A 25,757-nucleotide genomic window follows, 5' to 3' on the forward strand; every position below is an offset into this window, starting at 1 on the left:
CACAACTTTTAATAGATTGTGGTATGGGGAGCGCACCGCTCACTCTATTGGTGTGGCACAGCAGAAATGGAAAAGTAGTCTTCCGGTGGCGGCGATGACGTAGGAAGCCACACATTTGGGAGCTCCCATTTTAAACGGACTTTTCGGCTCTTTCAGAGCCCAAAACGGAAATTTTTCGACGTATCCCGGTGGGAGAAGGTGTGCTGATTGACTTTCCCCGCAGTCCATGACTCGAACTCGGAGTGGAAAGGGGGGAAAAAAACGACAGCAGCTCCCCAGAAAATACGGGGGAAGGAATCCAAGATGGCGGCCGGCGGAGCTCCAGAGGAGTGGAAGCAGTGGGCCCAGGAGCAACAAGCTGCTCTCCTGCGCTGCTTTACAGACTTCAAGGCTGAGGTACTGAGCTCTCTGCAGGAAACGAACAGAAGGCTGTCGGAGATTCAGACGACCCAGGGTGCTGCCATCAAGGAGTTGCAGACGCAGGCTACTGAACGAGAGGAGGAGGCCGTGGTCCTCGTGAGTAAGGTGGAGGGGCACGAGGCACTCCACAAGAAGTGGCAGGAACGCTCCGAGGAGCTTGATCACCGCATGAGGCGGAAAAACCTGCGGATCCTGGGCCTTGTGGAGGGGCTGGAGGGGTCGGACCTGACAACCTACGTGGCTACAATGCTGAACTCGCTAGTGGGGGCCGGGTCTTTCCATCTGCCCTTGGAGCTGGAGGGAGCACACAGAGTACTGGCCAGGAGGCCTAAGGAGAATGAACCCCCGCGTGCGGTGCTGGTGAGGTTCCACCGGTTCAGTGATCGGGAGTGTGTGCTGCGCTGGGCCAAGAAGGTGAAGAGCATTAATTGGGAGAATGGGGTAGTACGGATCTACCAGGATTGGAGTGCGGAGGTGGCTAAGCGGCGGTCTGGATTTAATCGGACGAAAGAGGTGCTTTACAGGAAAAAGATAAAGTTCGGAATGTTGTAGCCCGCGCGCCTGTGGGTAATTTATTCGGACCGGCATTATTATTTTGATTCCCCAGAGGAGGCGTGGGCCTTCATGCGGACGGAGAAACTGGACTTGAACTAGGGGTTGGGGGTTGCGGGGTCGGTTGTAATGCTTTATTGCTGGTTTCTGTTGTTGCTGTGTTCTTTTTTTTTGTTTTTTTTGTACTTTTGTAATTTTGAAATGGTTATTTATGGGGGTGTTGTTCTGCTATGTTTTTTTGCTGTGGGGCATTGTTTGAGTTTTGTATCTTGCGGGGAGGGTTGGGGGGGTTTGTTGTATTCTATGTCGGGTTAGGGGTATGGAGTGGGGCGGGAATTTGGGAGCTGCGTCAGAAGGGTGTGGTGGGGCAGTGCGAAAGCGCGGGCTCTCCTCTGGTTTCCCGCGCTGCGGGGCTGGGGGGCGGAGATGATGATGGGGGGGAGGCGGGGCCTTAACTGGTTCTTCCCCGCGCTGGAGCGGTGCCTGGAGGAGGGATAGATTGGGGGATGATCCCACTTTGGGAGGGGCCGGGTTATTGGCGGGAGTTTCCGGGGTCAGCAGAGGTTAGCTGACCCACGGAAGTACAATGGAGGACGGTTCGCGGCTGGGAGGGTTCCTAGCCTGGGGGGGGAAGGGGGGGGGGGGGGAAAGGGGAATACCGGGTTGCCGCGGGTAGGGTCAGGAAGGAGCTGGTGGGGGCTGGGGGGACAGAGGTGAGGTGTTGTCGCTGTGGGGACTGGGTCGGGCAGGGGGTGCTGGCCTGGGGCGGGCAGTCGACGGGCTATGGCTAGTCGACGGGGGAGGGGGGCGGGATGCCCTCTGATCCGGTTGGTCACCTGGAATGCGAGAGGATTGAATGGGCCGGTGAAGCGGTCAAGGCTACTTGCTCATCTGAAGGGGCTAAAGGCAGATGTGGCAATGCTTCAGGAGACCCACCTGAAGATGGCGGACCAGGTCCGCCTGAGGAAGGGATGTGTGGGGCAGGTTTTCCACTCTGGGTTGGATGTGAAGAACCGGGGAGTGGCGATTCTGGTGGGGAAAAATGTGTTGTTTGAGGCATCGGAGGTGGTGGCGGATAAGGGGGTAGGTATGTTATGGTTAGGGGCAGGCTACAAGGAGAGAAGGTGGTACTTGCTAGTGTGTATGCCCCAAATTGGGACGATGCGGGCTTGATGAGGCGTATGTTGGGACGGGTCCCGGATCTGGAGGCGGGTGGTCTGATCATGGGGGGGGGGACTTCAATACGGTGTTGGATCCTTCACTGGATCGGTCCAGCTCTAGGACGGGTAGGAGGCCGGCGGCGGCCAAGGTACTAAGAGGGTTTATGGACCAGATGGGTGGGGTGGATCCATGGAGGTTTGTGAGGCCGAGAGCACGCGAGTACTCTTTCTTCTCCCACGTACATAGGGTCTACTCTCGGATAGACGTCTTCGTGGTGAGTAGGGGACTGATTCCGAGAGTGGAGGAGGCCGAGTATTCGGCCATTGCAATCTCCGACCACGCTCCGCATTGGATAGAGTTGGAGATGGGGGAGGTGCAGGACCAGCGCCCGTTGTAGCGGTTGGATGTGGGGTTGCTGGCGGAAGAGGAGGTGTGTAGGAGGGTCCGGGCAAGTATTGAGGGGTACCTCGAGGTGAATGATACGGGGGAGGTTCAGGTGGGGATGGTCTGGGAAGCCCTGAAGGCAGTGATTCGTGGGGAGCTGATATCCATCCGGGTACACAGGGAGAGGAGTGAGAGGGATAGACTGGTGGGAAAGATGCTGGAGGTAGACAGGAGGTATGCAGAGGCACCAGAGGAGGGACTGTTGGGGGAGAGGCGCAGCCTACAGGCTAAATTTGATTTGCTGACCACTAGAAAGGCGGAGGCACAGTGGAGGAAGGCACAAGGGGCAGTGTACGAACATGGTGAAAAGGCGAGTAGGGTGCTGGCTCATCAGCTCCGTAAGCGGGATGCAGCTAAGGAAATTGCTGGAGTGAGAGACAAGAGTGGGAATGTGGTGCGGAAGGGGGTAGAGGTGAATGAGGTCTTCAAGGACTTTTACGGGGAACTGTACCGGTCGGAGCCAACGGGGAAGAGGAGGGAAATGGAGAGGTTCCTCGACGGGCTTCCTTTCCCGAAGGTGCAGGAGGAGAAGGTGGAGGGGTTGGGTGCGCCGATTGAGCTGGAGGAGCTAGTTAAGGGGATCGGGCAGATGCAGTCAGGGAAGGCACCGGGGCCGGATGGGTTCCCGGTGGAATTTTATAAAAAGTTTGTGGACCTAGTGGGCCCCTAGCTGGTGCGGACACTCAATGAAGCGTGGGAAGGGGGGACTTTGCCCCCGACGATGTCACGGGCGCTGATCTCGTTAATTTTAAAGAGGGACAAGGACCCCCAGCAGTGTGGTTCATACAGGCCCATATCTCTCCTCAACGTGCATGCTAAGGTGCTGGCAAAAATCCTGGCCATCAGGATAGAGGACTGTGTGCCGGGGTTGTGCACGAGGACTAGAGAGGTTTTGTGAAGGGAAGGCAGCTGAACACGAATGTGCGGAGATTGTTGAATGTCATCATGATGTCGGCGATTGAGGGGGAGGCAGAGATAGTGGTGGCGCTGGATGCGGAGAAGGCCTTCGATAGAGTGGAGTGGGGGTACCTATGGGAGGTGATGGGGAGGTTTGGATTTGGTGAAGGGTTCAGTAGATGGGTAAGGCTGCTATATGAGGCCCCGATGGCGTGCGTGGCCACGAATGGGAGGAGGTCGGAGTACTTCCGGCTTTACCGAGGGACCAGGCAGGGTTGCCCCCTGTCCCCCTTGTTGTTTGCACTGGCAATCGAGCCGCTGGCGATGGCGTTGAGGGATTCAGAGAGGTGGAGAGGCTTGGTGCGGGGTGGGGAGGAACATAGGGTGTCGTTGTATGCCGATGACCTGTTACTGTATGTGGCAGACCCGGTGGGAGGGATGCCGGGGGTGATGGAGCTGCTAGCTGAGTTTGGGACCTTTTCAGGTTATAAATTACATTTAGGCAAGAGTGAGGTGTTTGTGGTGCACCCTGGAGACCAGGAGGAAGGAATTGGTAGGCTCCCGCTTAGGCGGGCAGGGGAGAGCTTTAGGTACCTGGGGGTGCAGGTGGCCAGGGACTGGGGGACTCTTCACAAACATAATTTCACCAGACTTGTAGATCAGATGGAGGAGGAGTTCAAGAGGTGGGACATGCTGCCATTGTCGTTGGCAGGGAGGGTACAGTCCGTCAAAATGACGGTGCTTCCGAGGTTCTTGTTCCTCTTTCAGTGCCTGCCCATCTTTATCCCCAGGGCCTTCTTTAGGAGAGTGACTAGCAGTATTTTGAGCTTTGTGTGGGCACATGGGACTCCGAGAGTGAAGAGGGTGTTCCTGGAGCGAGGGAGGGATAGAGGCGGGCTGGCGCTGCCCAACCTTCTGGGATACTATTGGGCGGCCAATGTGTCAATGGTGCGTAAATGGGTGATGGAGGGGGGAGGGGCGGCGTCGAAAAGAATGGAGATGGCGTCATGTAGAGGTACGAGCCTGGGTGCCATGGTAACGGCGCCGTTGCCGCTCTCCCCTAAGAGGTTTACCACGAGCCCGGTGGTGGCGGCGACCCTAAGAATCTGGGGACAGTGGAGACGGCATCGGGGGGAAACAGGGGGCTCGATGGAGGCTCCACTGGGTGGCAATCATCGGTTCATCCCGGGGAACAAAGATGGGGGATTTAGGGGGTGGCAAAGGGCGGGCATTAGTAAATTGAGGGACCTGTTTATTGGCGGGAGGTTTGCGGGCCTGGGGAAACTGTAAGATAAATTTGGGCTTCCCCAAGGGAACATGTTCAGATACTTGCAGGTAAATGCGTTTGCTAGGCGACAGGTAGAGGGATTCCCTCTGCTGCCCTCGCAGGGGACGATGGACAGAGTGCTTTCGGGGGTGTGGGTCGGAGAGGGGAAGGTGTCTGACATCTATAAGGTAATGCAGGAGGTGGAGGAGTCGTCAGTGGAGGAGCTGAAGGTTAAATGGGAGGAGGAACTCGGGGAGCAGATAGAGGACAGGACTTGGGCGGATGCCCTGGAGAGAGTCAACTCTTCCTCCTCATGTGCGAGGCTTAGTCTCATCCAATTTAAGGTGCTGCACCGGGCCCACATGTCCGGGACTAGGATATGTAGGTTCTTTGGGGGTGAGGACAGGTGCACCAGATGTTCGGGGAGTCCAGCGAACCACGCCCATATGTTCTGGGCATGCCCAGCACTGGAAGAATTCTGGAAGGGGGTGGCGAGGACGGTGTCGAGGGTGGTTGGATCCAGGGTCAAACCAGGGTGGGGACTCGCTATTTTTGGAGTTGCGGTAGAGCCGGGAGTGCAGGAGGCGAAAGAGGCCGGTGTCCTGGCCTTTGCGTCCCTAGTAGCCCGACGAAGGATCCTGCTACAGTGGAAAGATGCGAGGCCCCCAAGTGTGGAGACCTGGATCAATGACATGGCGGGATTTATAAAATTGGAAAGGGTCAAATTTGCCCTGAGAGGATCAATACAAGGGTTCTATAAACGATGGCAGCCTTTTCTGGACTTCCTGGCTCAAAGATAGGTATCTTGGTCAATAACAGCAGCAACATGGGGGGGGGGTTTCCTTATTATAGTTTCTATTCTGTAACTTTATATTGTGTTAATTTGTGTTGTTAAAATGATGTGTTGTTCATGGAGGTGGGGCGAATGTTTATGATTGCTAATATTATTGTTATTTTTGGTATTTTACTATGGTGCGTTATTGTTGTATAAATTCAAAATTTTTCAATAAAAATTATTTAAAACAAAAGGAAAAGTATTTTTTAAAGCAAAACAATGTTTATTCAATGAACTCAAGTTAACCTTTTTAAAACATAGTGAACAATTTAGCAACCATTAATTCAAATTCAACCCCCAAAGAATACTAAGTAATCCGTAAGCTGTCCTTTTAACATCCAGAAGACTTAAGAAGCACATGAGCTTTATATTCACTACTGAGAACATTTATAATCCTGAATTCACCAAATGATCAAGAGATAGTCTTTTCATGGCAGAGAGATCAACAGTACACCTGCTGTGTCTGGCTTCAGCTGCAACATTGAAAACGAAACTAAAACACACCCTGCAGCAAACAGCCTAATACGAAAGCTGAAAGACAGCCCAGCTCCACCCACTCTCTGACATCACTGCAGTAGTAAACACCCATTTTATTAAACGTACTCTCACTCCAGATATTTATATACACACCCATTTATAAACACCCATTTCTTAAAGGTACTCTCACATGACACCTCCCCCAAGAAAACAAATAAACCACCAACTTCAAGATGGTTTCATTTATCACCTTTTCACTATCCTTTAAGAAATGCACACCGTAAATACACTTTTTCATTTCAAAAAACAACTCAAGCAAACAGGTATAATAATATGGTCCATTTTCTTTTACGTTCTTCCTCCAACTGAAATCCATCTCATTGACAGTCTCTTTGAACAAGAAGGTCTCTGCATGATCCGTCCATTTCTCTACGCCTCGGCAATTCTCTTTAAAGTCAGATACTTTTGTTCAATCTGATCACAGAGTCCCTTGTAATTCTCCAACACAGGAGCATTGGTTATCACAGCTTTCAGGCCGTCAAATGCCTATTGAAAGTCTGCTTTCCACTGAAATTTTCGACGTTTCTTCAGCAAGTCCATCAGTGGAGCAATCACGCTACAAAACTGTTGCACAAATGTTCAATCAAATCCACTCATGCCAAGAAATCGCATTATTTCCCTTTATCTTGAGGGTATCGGCAACTTCTCAAGGAAAGTGACTTGGGCTTTTCCAAATTCACTTTTGGCTAGATTTATCACCGAACCCGCCTCCTGAAGTCAATCGAATAACTCCATCAGATGTTTTAAAAGTTCTTTCCATGTCTGGCTGAAAATTACCAGATCATCGATGTATAGCGCACAATTGGGTAATGCTGAAACAACTTTGTTAGTTAACCGTTGAAATGTGGCTGGGGTGTTTTCATACCAAATGGCATAACTTTGAATTGGTATATACCATCTGGAGTCACAAAAGCTGAAATATCCTTCGCCCTTTCAGATAAAGGTACCTGCCAGTAACATTTAAGTAAATCCAGTTTGGAAATAAAAGCTGATTGTCCCACTTTCTCAATGCAATCCTCCAAACGTGGGATAGGATAAGAGTCCTTTCTTGTAACTGCATTAACCTTTCTATAGTCCACACACAACTGTTGGGTATTGTCTGGTTTAGGTACCATCACTATGGGTGAGCTCCATTGGCTGCCACCCACTTCAATCATGCCATTTTTAAGCATATTCTCAATCTCTTTGTTAACCTGTGCGAATTTTAACGGGTTAAGTCGGAGTTTGATTGGAACAGCATTACCCACATCTACATCATGTATAGCATTTTAGTACTTCCCAATTTATCTCTACAAACTTGCCCATGTGATATCAAGAATTCTTTCAGGTCAGTTTGTTTTTCCTCTGGAAGGTAACTTAACAATTTGTTCCAATTTTTAAGAACATCTTCGTTTTCCAATTTAATTTGAGGTATGTCAAATTCACAGTCATCTGGATTTGGTTCGTCACTTTGAGTTAGAATCATTAAAACGTCCTCCTTTTTCTCTCCATCCCTTTCAAAGTATCTTTTAAGCATATTCACATGACACAGTCGGTGAGTTTTCCTTCTATCTGGTGTTTTTAACCACATAATTCACCTCACTTAATTTCCTTTCAATCTGATAAGTTCCACAAAACCTTGCTTTTAAAGATTCACCTACCACTGGTAACAACACTAAAACTTTATCTCCACTTGCAAAACTACGAACTTTGGATTTCTTGTCCGCTACCTGTTTCATCACATTTTGTGCAACTTTTATATGTTGTCTAGCCAATCCACCTGCTCGATTTAATCGTTCCCTAAAATTTGACATGTAATCCAATAATGTAATTTCCGATTTCTCACTCAAAAATTTTTCCTTGATCAATTTAAGTGGTCCTCTTACTTCATGACCAAAAATTAGTTTGAATGGACTAAATTTGGTTGATTCATTGGGTGCATCCCTAATTGCAAACAGTACGAATGGAATTCCTTTATCCCAATCCTCTGGATAATCTTGACAATAAGCCCTCAACATTGTCTTTAATGTCTGATGCCATCTTTCTAATGCCCCCTGTGATTCTGGATGGCACGCAGTTGATTTAAATTGTTTTATTCGTAAGCTATCCATAACTTCTTTGAATAACCTGGAGGTAAAATTTGATCCTTGATCCGATTGTATTTCTGTGGGTAGTCTATATCTCGTAAAAAATGTAAGTAACTCCTCAACAATCTTTTTAGCTATAATATTACGTACTGGAATGGCCTCGGAAACCTAGTAAACACATCCATTATAGTCAAAAGATATTGATTCCCACTTTTCGTTTTAGGAAGCAGTCCTACGCAATCCATTAGGACCCTTGGAAAAGGTTCCTCAAATGCTGGAATGGGTATTAAGGGCGCTGGTTTTATCGCTGCTGGAGGTTTCCCTATCACTCGACATGTGTGACATGATCGACAAAATTTAACCACATCTTTATGTAGTCCTGGCCAATAAAAATGTTTTTGGATTTTAGCTTGAGTTTTCTTTATACCCAAATTACCTCATGTGCAACTCGCAACAACTCATTTCTATACCCTACCAGCAACACTACTTGATCAACTTCTGCCCTCTTTCCATCCGCTTGCATATGTAAAGGTCTCCATTTTCTCATGGTAATAACAATCTGGTATACACGCAGATTCCTCTTCCATGTATGCATTCTGATACATCCGTTTTATTTCTACATCTTTTTGTTGTAATTCCACCACTTTTCCTGAACTAAAAATATCCGCCTCATCCTCCACCTGTTCTTGTTCTTTTTCAACCATCTGATCAAAAATCGTTTCTGATAATTGCACTTGAACTTCCTCTTCACTCTTTGATTCCTCCTCTTGTTTTAAACTGTGACTTTGTGACCTTGTTACTACGCAATCCGTAAACATAGAACATAGAACAGTACAGCACAGAACAGGCCCTTCGGCCCTCGATGTTGTGCCGAGCAATGATCACCCTACTCAAACCCACGTATCCACCCCATACCCGTAACCCAACAACCTCCCCCCTTAACCTTACGTTTTTTCAGGACACTACGGGCAATTTAGCATGGCCAATCCACCTAACCCGCACATCTTTGGACTGTGGGAGAAAACCGGAGCACCCGGAGGAAACCCACGCACACACGGGGAGGACGTGCAGACTCCGCACAGACAGTGACCCACCGGGAACCGAACCTGGGACCCTGGAACTGTGAAGCATTTAGGCTAACCACCATGCTACCGTAAATCCCAGGATATTCGTCCTTCAACACTTCAGTTGTCTGATTTTCTACAGGCTTATCAACCACAGTAAGCATGACTCCCACCTGTGATCCAGCTATATAATTACCCAAGATAAATTGTATTCCTGGAAAAGATAGTTTCTCTATTGCTCCTACTACCACTTCACCACTCTTCACTCGACTTTCCAACCTTACCTTATGTAATGGAACGCTACTCCTCTCACCCTGAATTTCACATATTACCACCTTTTCTAGCAACATTCTTCCCAAACTACATAATTCCTCATCTCTTACCATTAAAGATTGACTAGCTCCAGTATCTCTTAAAATTGTGACTTCTTTACCCGCTCCTCCTGATACACATGAGTAAACTTTACCCACACAAGTAAATTCTTTTTTTTTTCTTTTTTAAAATTTAGAGTATCCGCTTCATTTTTTTTCCAATTAAGGGGCAATTTAGCGTGGCCAATCCACCTCGCCTGCACATCTTTGGGTTGTGGGGGCGAAACCCATGCAAACATGGGAGAATGTGCAAACTCCACACGGACAGTGACCCAGAGCTGGGATCGAACCTGGGACCTCGGCACTGTGAGACATCAGGGGTAACCCACTGTGCCACCATGCTGCCCTCACACAAGTAAATTCTTTAAAGAGATCTGGCACCTTCTTTTCAATCACCTCTTGATCAGGCTATATAATCTTTTGAACCTCCTTCACTTCACTTGGGCTTTCCTTTACCACTTTAACAAACCCCACTGTCTTATCCTGTTTTAGCACATCCGCCTTCCCAGTGCTTTGCTTCAACCACCAACACTGTGACTTTACATGGCCTAGTTTATTGCAGTTTAAACATTTGAATTTTTTCATTTCTTTTCCACCCTCCTGGATTTCTTTTTTAATCTGATGTACACTCTACTTATCATCTCCCATCAGATCTCCTTTACCTTTACCACTTGAGTATTTCTCATGTCCCCAGTTTCTATCCTGTACAGGCTGTAACTGATGTCGGAAACCAAGCTTTGATTTATTAACTAATTCATAATCATCTGCCATTTCTGCTGCTAATCTCGTAGTTTTAACCCTCTGCTCTTCCACATGAGTTCTCACTACATCAGGAATTGAATTTTTAAACTCCTCCAAAAGTATAATTTTTCTGAGAGCTACATACGTTTGGTCTATTTTCAAAGCCATTATCCACCTATCAAAATTACTCTGTTTGATCCTTTCAAACTCCATGTTTGTTTGCCCAAGATTTTTCCTCAAATTTCTAAACCTTTGTTTGTAGGCTTCAGGCACGAGTTCATATGCACCTAAGATGGATTTCTTCACCTCCTCTTATGACCCAGATACCCCCTCCGGGAGTGATGCAAACACTTCACTCGCCCTTCCTACCAGCTTTGTTTGAATCAGTAATACCCACATGTCCTGTGGCCATTTCATTTGTTTAGCCACCTTCTCAAATTAAATGAAAAAGGCTTCCACCTCCTTCTTGTCAAACCTTGGCAATGCTTGGACATATTTAAATAGATTCCCACCAAGCCTTCGACTTTGATGCTCTTTCTCACTATTCTCATCACTATCAACCAACTGTACGTTTCCCTTTACGTCTGCCAATTTTAACTGACTGTCATGTTTCATGGCCATTTTCTGAAGTTCAAATTCTCTCTTTATCTTTTCCCCTGATCTGTACTCCCTTTCTCATTCTTTTGTTCTGCTAGGGCTATTCTTTTTGTTTTTCTTTCTTCTCTCTCTTTTTCCTCTCTCTCTTTCCTCTCTCTCTCTTTCGTACTCAAGCTGCTTTAATTCTTTCTCATGTTCCATCTGTTTAATTTGTAACTGAAGTTTTGCAATTTCCAATGAGTCAAACTGTATCTCAGGCAATTTTAAATGCTTAGCCACCACCATAATTACCTCATCTTTTTGCATTTTGTCAAGTAATGTTAACTGCAATCTTTTCGCCAATCTAACAGTCTTCTTTTACTCTGTGCGTAAGGTACTGCGTGTGACCGTCTCCACCCCCAGAAACGTCTGAGCCTCTGAAAGAGGCATTGTCCACAACACACTCCCTACTTAAACTAAAATACCACACCTGAAAAGCACCCACAATATGCTCACCCCTCACTGTCTTTAAATTCACAAAGCCAATCCAATAGATAGACTTTTATCTCCCTCGAGCCCCCAATTTGTTATGGACCAGGATTTAGAGAACCCCAAAGTGTATCATGGTGTTCACCTGACCCAGAACTTTTCATAGATTGTGGTATGGGGTGCACACGGCCCACTCTACAGGTGTGGCACAGCAGAAATGGAAAAGTATTTTTTAAAGCAAAACAATGTTTATTCTATGAACTCAAATTAACCTTTTTAAAATATACAGTGAACGTAGCAACCATTAATTCAAATTCAACCCCCAAAGAATACAACTAAGTAATCCGTAAGCTGTCCTTTTAACATCCAGAAGACTTAAGAAACACCTTTTAACAGAAGCACATTAGGTTTACATTCACTACTGAGAACATTTATAATTCTGAATTCACCAAATGATTAAGTGATAGTCTTTTCATGGCAGATACATCAACAGTACACCTGCTCTGTCTGGCTTCAGCTCCAACACTGAAAATGAAACTAAAACACACCCTGTAGCAAACAGCCTAAAACGAATGTAAAAAGCTGACAGACAGCCCAGCTCCACCCACTCTCTGACATCACTGCAGTAGTAAACACCCATTTCTTAAAGGTACTGTCACTACAGATATTTATATACACACCCAATTATAAACATCCATTTCTTCAAGATACTCTCACATGACAGTAATGTATAAGAGGCTAGGGTTGAAGTGCAAGAATTATTTGAGATGGTGCATTGCTGAAAGAGGTTAAAGCGATGGAGAGGTACCAACTCGGAATGATCATCTTGTTTAAATGAGATTCAGCTTATGAACAAGCCTCGTCTGCAACTGTGAAGAATGCTTCCTTATTAATGATAATATTATAATAATCGCTTATTGTCACAAGTAAGCTTCAATTAAGTTACTGTGAAAAGCCCCTAGTCGTCACATTCCGGCGCCTGTTCGGGGAGGCTGGTACGGGATTGAACCCGTGCTGCTGGCATTGTTCTGCATTGCAAACCAGCTATTTAGCCCACTGTGCTAAACCAGCCCCTGATTACATGCTTATATACAGAATCACAGAATTGTTACAGCACAGAAGGAGGCCATTTGGCCCATGGTGTCTGCACTACCTCTCCAAATGAGCATCATGGCTTAGTGCCACTCCCCTGTATTTTTCCCCATACCCCTGCACACTGTTTCTCCTCAAGTAATCAACTAATACCCTTCTGAATGCCTTCATTGAACCTGCCTCCACCACACTTTCAGGCAGTGCATTTCAGACCTGAACCACTCATTGTGTGAAAAAGCTTTTTCTTACATCACATTTACTTATTTTGCGAATCACTTTAAATCTGTGCCCTCTCATTTTTAGTAAATCACCTTAAATCTGTGCATATAGTTGACCTCAGATTTGCAGAAGAACGAGGTATAGAGATGAGAAGGATAGTGAAGAAATTCGAGAGCTTAAGGTCGAGACAATAGAAGGCATGATCTTCAATAGGAGTCTGTATCCAATTGCATTATTCACCCCAAAAGGTGCAACAAGTAAGTATTCGTCAAAATGGTACAAGATAACGTAGAGGTAATTTGTGTTCCTGAAAAACATTTGATTAAAGAGGAAAACAACACTGGTGATTTGTTACGTGCATGTCTGCAGTTTGCCATGTGGCAAGACTACAGACTTATATTCAAAACATCAAGGGATAGTAATGAATAAAACTGAAGTGAGTGCAGAGGGGTAAGAAGGGAAAAATCATGACTAAATGAACCAAAGTTTGCTTAAGGGAGGCCTAGCAAATTGCTACTCCAGGCTGAGGAAAATCCACTTAAACTAATTATTTTTAATAATAAATTCAGACGTACATCTTAGTGCTCACAAAATATGCTTTCCTGGTATGGAGAATGCTTAATCTAAGCATGAGACCTAAAGGCCATTCAAAGGAGTTTTTAAATCAAAAATAGCCACAAAAATGGCAATTATTTTTGTGCAATGGAAGATAAATACGCTCAGAATTAATGAAACCTCTTACCCACGCCAGTGTCTGCATCAGGTTTCTTCATTAACACCCGGTTCTGGATGGCCTCGAAAATGAAGATGTAAAGAAACAATTGTTTTTTTAAGTTTGACAGCATTTGTCCAACAGGAACAGAAAATGGGGTTAAAATGCCACTTGAAGGAAGGAGCATCAGTTATTCCTCAGCACCAGGAGATTCAGGCCAACAGTGCACGCGACCCTCCCGCCCCATTGCACATTCCCACGGCCCCGAGACTCCCTCCCGCGCGCGCGCATTCACCTTTTGTGACATACAGGTTTAAGTCTCGCGACGTTTCCTGGTTGACACCAGGATGGCACGCGGGCTTCCCGGCCCCGCCACAGGTGCCACCCCTGCTCCATCTGGCGGTGTTCTGCCAACAAAAAGAGGGTGGTTTGGAGGTCTGAAATTTCCTGCAACGGCGAACGCAAATCCATCCGTCACGTCCGTTTGGAACTTTTTAAAATGCAACCCATGGTCACACGTCTCATAAAATGAGTTGCCCACATTTGAAATAATTTGTCACGGGGGTGTTAACTCTTGGTCAGCCCGAGGTAGTAATATTTACAATCAGCTCTGAGGTGTCCAGTTAGAGCCAAAGGATAATCATGAATGCTGCAAAAAGTGTACCTTGCATGGGCTGCAGTTGAAATCGAGCGGTGTTAATTCATCATTCTTTAATCTTCTATTCCATCTTTTATCATGCGTTCCTTTTCTCACTATTTTTATACTTTTCAAAATGCCATCTTATTTTCAATTTAATTTTTGTTAGTCAGGTAAGTTCCAAAAAACGTGCTAATAGGTAATTTGGACATTCTGAATTCTCCCTCTGTGTACCAGAACAGGCGCCGGAGTGTGGCAACTAGGGCTTTTCACAGTAACTTCAATGCAGTGTTAATGTAAGCCTACTTGTGACACTAATAAATATTATAACATTTACTTAAGCATATACAAACCCAGGTTTCAGGAGAATCCAATAGTTAGAATTCCAGTTTCCTGCATGTGGAATGCACATTCTAAGCAGCACCGACCGATTACTGCGGGACATCGAGGAATCCAGGACTGATGGAGAAAGCTCAAGCTCCATGACAACTCCAGATCACCGGTAAACTTGATGTTAACTGGAGAGTGTTCAAGCACAGTTTCAATTGTATTTGGATGCTTCAGATTTTAAAAATACGAGTAATGCACGTAAAATAGCTGTTTCTAACTATGGCTGGCCCACAAGCCACAGAAATATATAACTCTTTTCAATTTGCTGCGGATCAAGATGAGACCAAATTTGAAGCAGTTAGAGAAAAGTTTGATCTTCATTGCAAAGTTCAGACAAATGAAATTGCTTTCAACAGAAGAATGCAAAATAAAGGTGAATCAAACTGTTAGCTATCTTGTAACTTCTTCGTGTTAAATGATTCAATGATCAAGTATCAAATTGTCTTCAGAATAATCGATGACACGCTCAGGGAATATTTGCTGAGACAGAAAGCTCTCAAGCTTGAAAACGCGATTGAAATGTGCCGTTTACATCAATTATTCAAAAGGCTGGTTTTTTTTCAAATATTTCTTTATTCTCCTTTTTAACATTTTCTCCCAAATTTACACCCACCAACAATAAACAATAATCAGTAACAAATATGTCAATCCCCATATCAATAACAACAATCCCATCCTCCCACCAAACCCCAAACATTAGCCCGCATGTTCACATAAACAAATGACAAAAAGGAATTAGGGATCACCCATAGTCACCATCAAAACACACCGCCCCCTCCCCCCAACTTTCCCACCCACCCCACCCAACTAATGTTCGATGTTATCCAGTTCTTGAAAGTGCATAATGAATAACACCCATGAATTGTAGAACCCCTCCATCCTTCTTCTCAGTTCAAACTTAACCTTCTCAAGAGTCAAGAATTCCAACAATTCCCCCCGGCACGCTAGAGCACAGGGTGGAGAGGCTGCTCTCCATCCCCACAGGATCCGCCTTCGGGCGATCAACAAGGCGAAGGCTACAACATCTGCCTCCGCACCGTTTCCAACCCTGGCTGGTCCGACACCCCGAATATGGCCTCCCGAGGACCCGGGTCCAGTTTCACATGCACCACTTTAGAAATTACCCCAAAAACCTCCTTCCAGTAATCCTCTAGTTTTGGACAGGACCAAAACATATGAATGCGATTAACAGGGCCCCCCCACAATGTTCACACACATCTTCTACTCCTTCAAAGAATCGGCTCATCCTCGCCCTCATAAGGTGTGCTCTGTATACCACCTTCAGCTGTATCAGCCCCCACCTCGCGCACAAGTTGGAGGCATTCACTCTCTGGGGCACCTCACACCAGACCCCTCCTCCATATCTTCTCCCAACTCTTCCTCCCACTTTGCTTTGATCCCTTCCAGTGGTGCCTTCGCCTCTTCCAAAATATGTCCGTAAACTGCTGACACTACCCCCTTCTCCAGTCCCCCTGTCTTCAGCACCTCCTCCAGCAATGTGGATGCCGGCTCCACCAGGAAGCTCTATATCTCCTTTCTGGCAAAATCTCGAACGTGCATGTAGGGGCTGGTTTAGCTCACTGAGCTAAATCGCTGGCTTTTAAAGCAGACCAAGCAGGCCAGCAGCACGATTCGATTCCCATACCAGCCTCCCCGGACATGCGCCGGAATGTGGCGACTAGGGGCTTTTCACAGTAACTTCATTGAAGCCTACTCGTGAAATTAAGCGATTTTCATTCCATTTAATTTTATTTCATCTCAACATTGCCACCCGCTCCAGCTCATACTTCGCTTCCAGCTCCTTCAGCCCTGCAAACCGATCCCTAAGAAACAAATCTTTTAGCGTCTTAATCCCCTTTTCCTCCCATTATGAAAATTTCCATCCCACCTCCCTGGCTCAAATCTGTGGTTCCCTTGACCCTGCCCCCAACCCGAAGTGTTGGCGAAACTGCCTCCAGATTTTCAATGAAGCTATTATTACCGGACTCCCTGAGTACTTCCCCAGGGCGATCGGGAGCGGCGCCGTTGCTAGTGCTTTCAATCCCGACCCCCTGCACAAACTCTCCTCCATTCTGACCCACTGGGAATCAACCCCTCTAACCCAGCTCCACACCTTCTCGACATTCGCCACCCAGTAGTAATATATCAGGTTCTGAAGACCCAAATCCCCTTCCTGCCTTCCCCTCTGTAGTAGCACCTTTCTAATTCTGGCCACCTTCCCTCCCCATATGAACGACGTGATCCTTCCCTAAATCTCTCTGAAAAAAGCCTTTGGCAGGAAAATCGGCAGGCATTGAAAAATAAACAAAAATCGCGGCAACATGTTCATTTTAACCGCCTGTACCCAACCCGCCAGTGACAGAGGGAGACCATCCCACCTTGCCAGATCAGCTTTCACTCTCCTCATCAAACTATAAATGTTGTACCTGCGGAGACCCCCCCCCCCCCCCCTTCCCCCACTCCCAGGCAACCTGCACCCCCAGGTACCTAAAGTGAGTCCCTGCCCTATGGAATGGCAGCACCCCACACCCCTGCCCCCACCCCCGACCGAGACACCACAAAATACTCACTCTTCACAGAGTGTGAATACTCAAAATACTCATGCAGCAGGGTAGCATGGAGGTTAGCATAAATACTCACAGCTCCAGGGTCCCAGGTTCGATTCCCGGCTGGGTCACTGTCTGTGTGGAGTCTGCACCTCCTCCCCCTGTGTGCGTGGGTTTCCTCCGAGTGCTCCGGTTTCCTCCCACAGTCCAAAGATGTGCAGGTTAGGTGGATTGGCCATGCTAAATTGCCCGTAGTGTCCTAATAAAAGTAAGGTTAGGGGGGGGGGGGTTATGGGTATAGGGTGGATACGTGGGTTTGAGTAGGGTGATCATGGCTCGGCACAACATTGAGGGCTGAAGGGCCTGTTCTGTGCTGTACTGTTCTATGTTCTATGTTCTTGTGTTCTTGTCGAGATTTAGTTTGTACCCCGAGAAAGACCCAAACACTCGAAGCAGTTCCAATATTCCCCCTATCGACACACTCGGTTTCAACACATTTAACAGTAAGTCGTCGGCATAGAAGGACACTCTATGCTCTATCCCCTTCCCCCCCACTATTCCTTTCCATATCCCCAAACTTCTTAATGCAATGGTCAATGGCACAATCGCGAGAGCAAACAGCAGGGGGGACATCAGACAGCCCTGCCTAGTCCCAAAGTGGAGACAAAAGTATCTCGAGCTGATGTTCTTTGTGCGGACATTCGCCTTCGGCTCCTTATATAATAGCTTTACTCAATCCCAAACTGCTCCAGAGCTACCATCAAGTACCCCCATTCTACCCAGTAGACTTCCTTCTCAGCTTCCAATGCCACAGCCACCTCTGTTTCCTTCCCCTCTGCCGGTGCCGTAACAACGTTCAATACCCTTCTAACCTTTGAAAAGAGCTGCCTCCCTTTCACGAACCCCGTCTGATCTTCACCTATCACCTTCGGGAGGCACCCCTCCAGCCTACCCGCCAGTACTTTCTCAAATACTTTTGCGTCCATTTTCAGAAGTGATATGGGCCTAAACGACCCACACTCCATCAGATCCTTATCTTTTTTTATCAACAGTGAATTCAAAGCCTGCCCCAAGGTTTGTGGTAACAGCCCCCTTCCCTATCGCCTCTTCAAACATTCCCACCATCAGTGGTGCCAGCTTATCCTTGAATTTGTTTATAATATTCCACAAGAAACCCATTCGGCCCTGCCACCTTCCCCGACGGCATCAGACTAAAACTGATCTGCGCATGCTCAAAGAAGTTTTGTGCGTGATGATGTGTACATAATGATGTGTGGAAGGTGTGAAACACCACTCTCAAAAAAAATGTCCTGCTCGAGGAAAGATAAGCTCACAATTTGGCAAACACAACCACTTTGCAGGTCAGTGCAGGTCCACTCACAAATTTAAATCTTCCAATTTAAATTCAAAACAAATGAATGTTAGAAGTGTGGTTACAAAGAACGAGGGTTTCCAAGAAAATTTTTTCAATGATTTAGATGTTTATTCTTTGGAAGACTCATTCTTCGTAGGCATCATTGAGAAGTATGATGGAACCACAGAAGTCACATCTCCTCTCAAGATAGTTTACTCTATCAACACAGATACAGAACGGAACACAGTTAATAATTCTCCAATCAGTTTTAAGCTTGATACTAGCGCTTCTGAAAATTTGCTCAATACGCTTGACTTCTCAAAGCTGAAGCAAACTCTGAAAATTAATAAATTGACTTGTCAATTGCGTGACACAATGGCAATGTCATCACTCAATAGGATCTTGCTACTTGTTAGTTACCAATAATGACACAGCGGTATCTCTAAGATTTGAGATTGTTTATTCAAACAAATCTTAATTCTTAGGTGCACAAGCCTGCAAGGATCTACACCTAATTCAGAGGATTTATGGTGCGAGTTCATCTTAACCACCGATTCAAGACGACATTCAAGGGATTCTGGGTTGTTTTCCGGATGTCTTTGAAGGCATGGGTACTCTTTCCTACCGATACAAAATTCAGTTACAACTGGACGGCAAACGTGTGGTACACCCGCTGAGAAGAGTTCCTGCACCACTTCGAGAGAGATTGAAACTTGAACTTGCAAGATTACAAAGTCAAGGCATTATATCAAGAATTATAGAACCGACTTACTGGGTCAGTTCCATGGTTTGTGTAAAGAAATCTTCTGGTGATCTGAGGATATGCATCGATCCTAAAGATCTTCATAAGAATATTAAGAGAGAGCACTATCCTATACCCAAGAGAGAAGAAATCACGAGCGAAATGGCTAATGCCAAAACATTTTCCAAACTGGATGTCTCCAAAGGATTTTGGCAAATACAGTTAGATGAATCCAGTAGAAAGTTATATACTTTCAACATGCTTTTTGGTAGGTACCGTTTTAACAGGATGCCATTTAGGATTATCTCAGCATCAGAGATTTTTCATCATGTGATGGAACAGATGACTGAAGGTATTGAAGATATACTGTATTTGTGGATGATATAATTGTGTGGTCCTCTACAAGAGAAGAACACAATTCAAAATTATTACAAGTATTTCAAAGAGTACATAAATTTAGTTTGAAAATGAATAGAACAAAATGTAGTTTTGCTATTTCGACTCTGAAGTTCCTTGGAGACCAGGGCCGGGATTCTCCCCTATCCGGCGGGGTGGGGGGTCCCGGCGTGATGAAGTGGCGTGAACCACTCCGGCGCGGCCCGTCCCAAAGCTGCGTAAGTCTCCGCACCTTTAGGGGCCAGGCCCTCACCTTGAGGGGCTAGGCTCGCGCTGGAGTGGTTGGCGCTCCGCCGGCTGGCGTGGACGACCATTGGCGCCACGCCAGTTAGGGCCGAATGGACTTCGCCGGCCGGCGTAAGTCCGCGCATGCGCCAGAGCGTCAGCGGCTGCTGACATCATCCCTGCACAAGCGCAGGGGAGGGGGTCACTTCTGCCTCCGCCATGGTGAAGACCATGGCGAAGGCGGAAGGAAAAGAGTGCCCCCACGGCACAGACCCGCCCGCTGATCGATGGGCCGTGATTGCGGGCCAGGCCACCGTGGGGCCACCCCCCCCCCCCAACAGGACTCCGGAGCCCGCCCGCGCCGCCTGCTCCCACCGGTAAGGTAGGTGGTTTGATCCATGCCGGCGGGAGAGGGTTGACAGCGACGGGACTTCGGCCCATCGCGGGCCAGAGAATCGCTGGGGGAGGGGGGGGGGGTGACCGGCGCGGCACGATTCCCGCCCCCGCCGAATCTCTGGTGGTGGAGAATTCAGGACATGGCGGAGGTCGGAGAATCCCGCCCCAGATTTCAGAACGTGATGTGTGACCTGACAATGACAAGACTGCTGCCGTACAACAAATGAAAGTCCCAGAGGACAGAAAGGCGGTTTTAAGATTTTTAGGTGTTGTGAATTTTCTAGGAAAGTTTATTCCCAACCTCTCGTTCAGAACTACTGTTCTCAGAAATATCATCAAGAAGTCTACCACGTTTGATTGGAGTGACAATCATCAAAAGGAATGGCTCGATTTAAAGTCTCAACTGATGACTGCATCTCTTTATTCGTTTTTTGACCCAGACTAAAAAACAAAAATCTCAACTGATGGCCGTCAGAACGGAATAGGAGCAGTTCTGCTACAGAAGGATGACAATTCATTATAGTTACCAGTTGCCTATGCTTCGAGAGCAATGGCACGGACTGAACAATGGTAAACGCGAATAGAGAAGGAATGCTTGGGTTTACTGACAGGTGTTTTAAAGTTTCATGGTTATATTTATGGTCTTCCTACCTTTACTGTTGAAACTGACCACAGACCACTTGTCCATATCATACAAAAGGATCTAAATGATATGACACCAAGATTACAATGGATCTTGATGAAGCTTCGTAGATACAACTTCAACCTTAACTATTTTCCAGGCAAGGACTTGATAATTGCTTATGCTTTATCACATTCAATTAATTCTGAAGAAGAACCTCATGAATTTATACAGCACATAGAAGCCCAAGTGCAGCTTTGAGCTGAAACTCTTCCTGCTTCAGATGTGAAACTGAACATCATCCGTGAAGAGATCAAGAAGGATTCAATGCTTCAAAGATTCATAGACCATCTCAACAATGGTTGGCCAAAAGGCATTGTTCCAAGTTCAGGAATATTCAAGCAGACTTAGTTGTGGATGGATTGTTACTTCGACTTGATCGGATAGTAATATCTTTGTCTCTCTGACCCGTGATTCTTAACCAGATACATGAAGGTCACCTTGCCATTGAAAAATGCAAGAGAAGAACAAGACAAGCTGTGTATTGGCCAGGTATCAACTGAGACATCATTGATATGATACTTGGATGCAAAACATGTCAGAAATTTCAACCAGCTCAATGCAAGGAAAAACTTCAACAGCATGCATTGGAGACATCTCCATGGTCGAAAGTAGGAATTGATTTGTTTCATTGCCATGGTCGTGATTATGTGTTAATCATAGACTACTTTTCGAATTATCCAGAAGTCATAAAGTTGTCAGATCTCACATCCAGATCTGTTATAAAAGTGACAAAGGAAACTTTTACCATACATGGTATTCCAACCACTGTCATGTCTGATAACAGGCCGTGCTTTTATAGTCATGAATTGGCTGAACTCTCTCGAGAATACAACTTCACTCACATCACCAAGTCCACACTACCCTCAATCGAATGGTAAAGTTGAGAAGGGGTTCATATCATGAAACAACTTCTTTATAAAGCTTTAGATTCTCATGCAGACATGAATCTTGTGTTTTGCTCAACTATAGAACAACTCCGCTTGCCATGGGTTTATCACCAATGCAATTGTTGATGAACCGTGAGTTAAGGACTACTCTACTGTCCATTACACTACCTGATCCAGATCATCGACCCATAATACAAAAAATGCAACATCAACGAGATAAACAACGACTGTATTATATTATGATCAACATGCAAATACACTGGACACACTGATTCCAGGTGTCACAGTCAGTATCAAAATACCTGATGAAGGTTAGTCTGCTCCTCCAAAAGTTATTTGACAAGCAGCACCACGCTCCTATATCATTCAATCAATGAAGAATCAATTGTTCAACATAATTGATGAGCACTATTGAAACTCAAACAACATAATAACATCTTTCCACATCTACAACTCCATGAAAGTATTTTCAAAGGTACAATAACAACTTCCAAAGTTTATGAAGATTCACAGATGGCAGTAAAAACTTCTGAGTCTCCTCTTTGTGGTTAAGAAGGTCAACCAGGAAAAGAAGGAAGCCGGACAGACTCAATTTGTGAATCGTACCTGTTGAACTTTTTCGTTACTGATTTTTGACTACATGCCAAAGTCATATACATATCATGTATTGTACCAATATGATACATTTTTTCCTTTGTAAATAGAAAAGAAATGTTAAAAAAGGGGGGATGTAATGATATGTATATAGGCAAGCTAGTGAAGGGTTAATTATTGCATCTCTGTGTAATTTAAACACTAGAAGGCACCACCATTTCTCTGTATATAAATATATATAAATCAGACCTCAGGGAATGATGGGTAATGTCAGTGAAGGGGACAACCTGAGAACAGCACTAGGAGAGTATTAGATTAGAGAGTTAACATGAGGATATTATTAGTGACTATAAAATTAATGATTACTGCTGGACAGATTCAATATTACTTTATTATTAACTATCGCTCAGTAGCATTGCAAACTTCGTTTAATTAATCATGATTCAATAAATTCGTTTTATTTCAATCTGATGATTGGTGGATTCTTTGTCATCAACTTGACTGACCAATCTGGAACAAAAGACAAATAACACAACATATCACCACCAAGGGTAATTTAACAGCCATCTTCTCCAATTCTACTTCCAAGCAAGTAATCTGATCATTCTGCCTCAACAGAGCAGCCCCTATCTCCTGCAGTTCCTCACCTGCTGCTTCACTACCTCGTCTACCTTGGTCAGGGCCTCGCGGATCGAAGAAATCGCGCCTTGATCGTGTTCTTGTGGTCCTCCGATACCTCCTGGTGCAGCTTCTGTAACTCAGCTGCCAAAATCTCCAGTTAGTGGGGTGGCCCCTGGCACTGTGACCATCTCTGCCGCCATTTTGTTTTCTTTCGATGGCCTTGAGGTCTCCGATTTTAAATTTGTTTCTTTCTTTTTTTGGTGTCTGGTTTGACACCTTTTCTGTATCTCCTTGCTGTGGCGGGCTTAAGCAAGTATGCTTGTGTGTTTTGGGTGCACGTTCCCAGCAGAAACAGAACAAAATCATGATCCCAGGCGAGAATCCTCCACATGCAGCCGCTCCACTACATGCTGCTCCAGACTTTTGGGTGACTGTCACCTGGGAGCAGGTGTCTCTTCCATACCCCAGAATGCCCGGTGTGCCACCATCGAGCAGAGGTGGCGCAGGGAATCCCTTGTGATCCAGAGTCACCGGCTGCACTCATGGTCTAGTAGCGCCTTGAAGAATAGGTGCTGGTGGTATCCACTTGGATTGATGCGGCGCTTCCTTCAGGGAAGTGGTGGCATAGTGGTATTGCCACTGCACTAGTAAACCAGAGACCCAAAATAATGCTCTGGGGACCCACGTTCATATCCTGCCACTGCAGATGGTGAAATTTGAATTCAATGAAAATCTGGAATTAAAAGCCTGATTACAATGAAACTATTGTCTTCAGTGTTTCCCTCCCTGCCTCCTCCTCTAACCAAAAAAAAACAATCACTGTAAGGATCCCAGCTGAGTAAAGATAAAGAGGGAGACTTGAGGGCAGGTAGAAGTAGAAAGAAGTTGAACCGTGACATCACAGCCTGCAGGTAAGTGATTGGCTGGTGACTGGTAAGTAGTTTTTCTTTTCCCTGAGGTGTTATCGTGCAGGGTGCAATGGTTGCTGAGTGAGTGCTTGCTGAGAAGGGGAGTAAACTTTTAAAAAACTTACTGTTGGGAGTTTCCAGCTGAATCTGGTCGGAGTGAGGACACAGTGACTGCTGGTAAGTAGTAAAAGATTTAAATTGTTTGCGCAGGCCCACACAGCTGATTGCTGTTCTTGTGTGGGGCGCAGTGGTTGCTGGTTAAGTGTTTTATTTTTTACCTGTATTTAAGTTGGGTAGTTCCTAAACCCTAGACACTACACTTGTAGTGTCCCCACCCTTCCGCCTCCTTTAACCTAAGGTGTAGAGCGAATAACAGGTAAGCTCTTTCTTTCTTCTTTTTTTTAATCTCGAGGGAGATGGCAGGGAAGGCTGTGCAATGTTCCTCCTGCAGAATGTTTGAAGTGAGGGACGCCGTCAGTGCTCCTGCTGATTTCACCTGTGGGAAGTGCACCCATCTCCAGCTCCTCATAAACCGCATTAGGGAACTGGAGCTGGATGAACTTAGGATCATTCGGGAAGCAGAGGTGGTCATAGATAGTAGCTTCAGGGATGTAGTTACTCCGAAGAATCAAGATAGATGGGTAATGGTGAGAGGGGCTGGGAGGAAGCAGTCAGTGCAGGGATCCTCTGTGGTTGTTCCCCTCAGTAACAAGTATACCGTTTTGGACACTGTTGAGGCGGACGACCTACCAGGGGTAAGCCACGGTGAACGGATCTCCAGCACTGTATCCGTCCCTGTGGCTCAGAAGGGAAGGAGGGAAAGCAGGAGAGCAATAGTTATTGGGGACTCAATAGTTAGAGGGACAGATAGACGGTTCTGTGGCAGCGAAAGAGAATCAAGGATGGTATGTTGCCTCCCGGGTGCCAGGGTCCGTGACATCTCGGACCGTGTTTTCAGAATCCTTAAGGGGAAGGGGGAACAGTCACAAGTCGTGGTACACATCGGTACCAATGACATAGGTAAGAGAAGGGACAGGGATTTAAAACAGGAATTTAGGGAGCTAGGGTGGAAGCTGAGAGCCAGGACAAACCATGTTGTCATCTCTGGTTTGTTGCCGGTGCCACGTGCTAGTGAGGTGAGGAACAGGGAGAGAGTGCAGATAAACATTGGCTGCAGGGATGGTGTAGGAGGGAGGGTTTCAGGTACGTGGATAATTGGAGCACATTCTGGGGAAGGTGGGACCTGTACAGACAGGATGATTTGCACCTGAACCAGAGGGGCACCAATATCCTGGGAGGGAAATTTGCTGCGGCTCTTCAGGGGGGTTTAAACTAATTTGTCAGGGGGCTGGAAAAACGGGCTGTAGTCCAGAAGTCAGTGTTGAGAGTAGTGAGGTACTGAGGAGGATATCAAGGTCGCAGGAGTGTATCGGTAGACAGAAAGGTGGGTTGAAGTGTGTCTACTTCAATGCAAGGAGCATCCGGAATAAGGTAGGTGAACTTGGAGCGTGGATTGGTACTTGGGGCTACAATGTTGTGGCCATTACGGAGACATGGTTAGAACAGGGACAGGAATGGTTGTTGGAAGTTCCGTGGTATAGATGTTTCAGTACGAGTAGGGAAGGTGGTAAAAGAGGTGGAGGAGTAGTATTGTTAATCAAGGATTGTTTAACGGCTGCAGAAAGGCAGTTCGAAGGGGATCTGCCTACTGAGGTAATATGGGCCGAAGTTAGAAATAGGAAAGGAGTGGTCACGTTGTTAGGAGTTTTCTATAGGCCGCACAATAATAATAGAGATGTGGAGGAAGAAATTGCAAAAGAGGCTATGGATAGGTGTGGAGGTCTCAGGGTAGTTGTCATGGGTGATTTTAACTTTCCAAATATTGATTGGAACCTCTATAGGTCGAACAGTTTGGATGGGGCAGTTTTTGTAC

At 46.1% G+C, this 25,757-nt stretch overlaps 1 protein-coding gene across 4 annotated transcripts in view; it reads right to left on the bottom strand.

Annotated features, from left to right (window-relative positions):
- Nucleotides 1–13,694, bottom strand: part of LOC119964594 — a 189,252-nt gene extending 175,558 nt beyond the window's left edge. For 2 of the 4 annotated variants that reach the window (XM_038794272.1, XM_038794271.1), the window contains exon 1: nt 13,474–13,694. In XM_038794272.1, coding sequence (XP_038650200.1) covers nt 13,474–13,630 — 157 coding nt within the window. In that variant the 5' untranslated portion in view covers nt 13,631–13,694. Of the gene's footprint in view, nt 1–12,823; nt 13,032–13,473 lie in introns of those variants that run through there. The other 2 variants (XM_038794273.1, XM_038794275.1) reach the window with 2 other exon arrangements.
- Between the last annotated feature and the right edge of the window lie 12,063 nt (nt 13,695–25,757).

This window comes from Scyliorhinus canicula, chromosome 4 (assembly GCF_902713615.1).
Source record: "Scyliorhinus canicula chromosome 4, sScyCan1.1, whole genome shotgun sequence".
Lineage (NCBI taxonomy): Eukaryota > Metazoa > Chordata > Chondrichthyes > Carcharhiniformes > Scyliorhinidae > Scyliorhinus > Scyliorhinus canicula.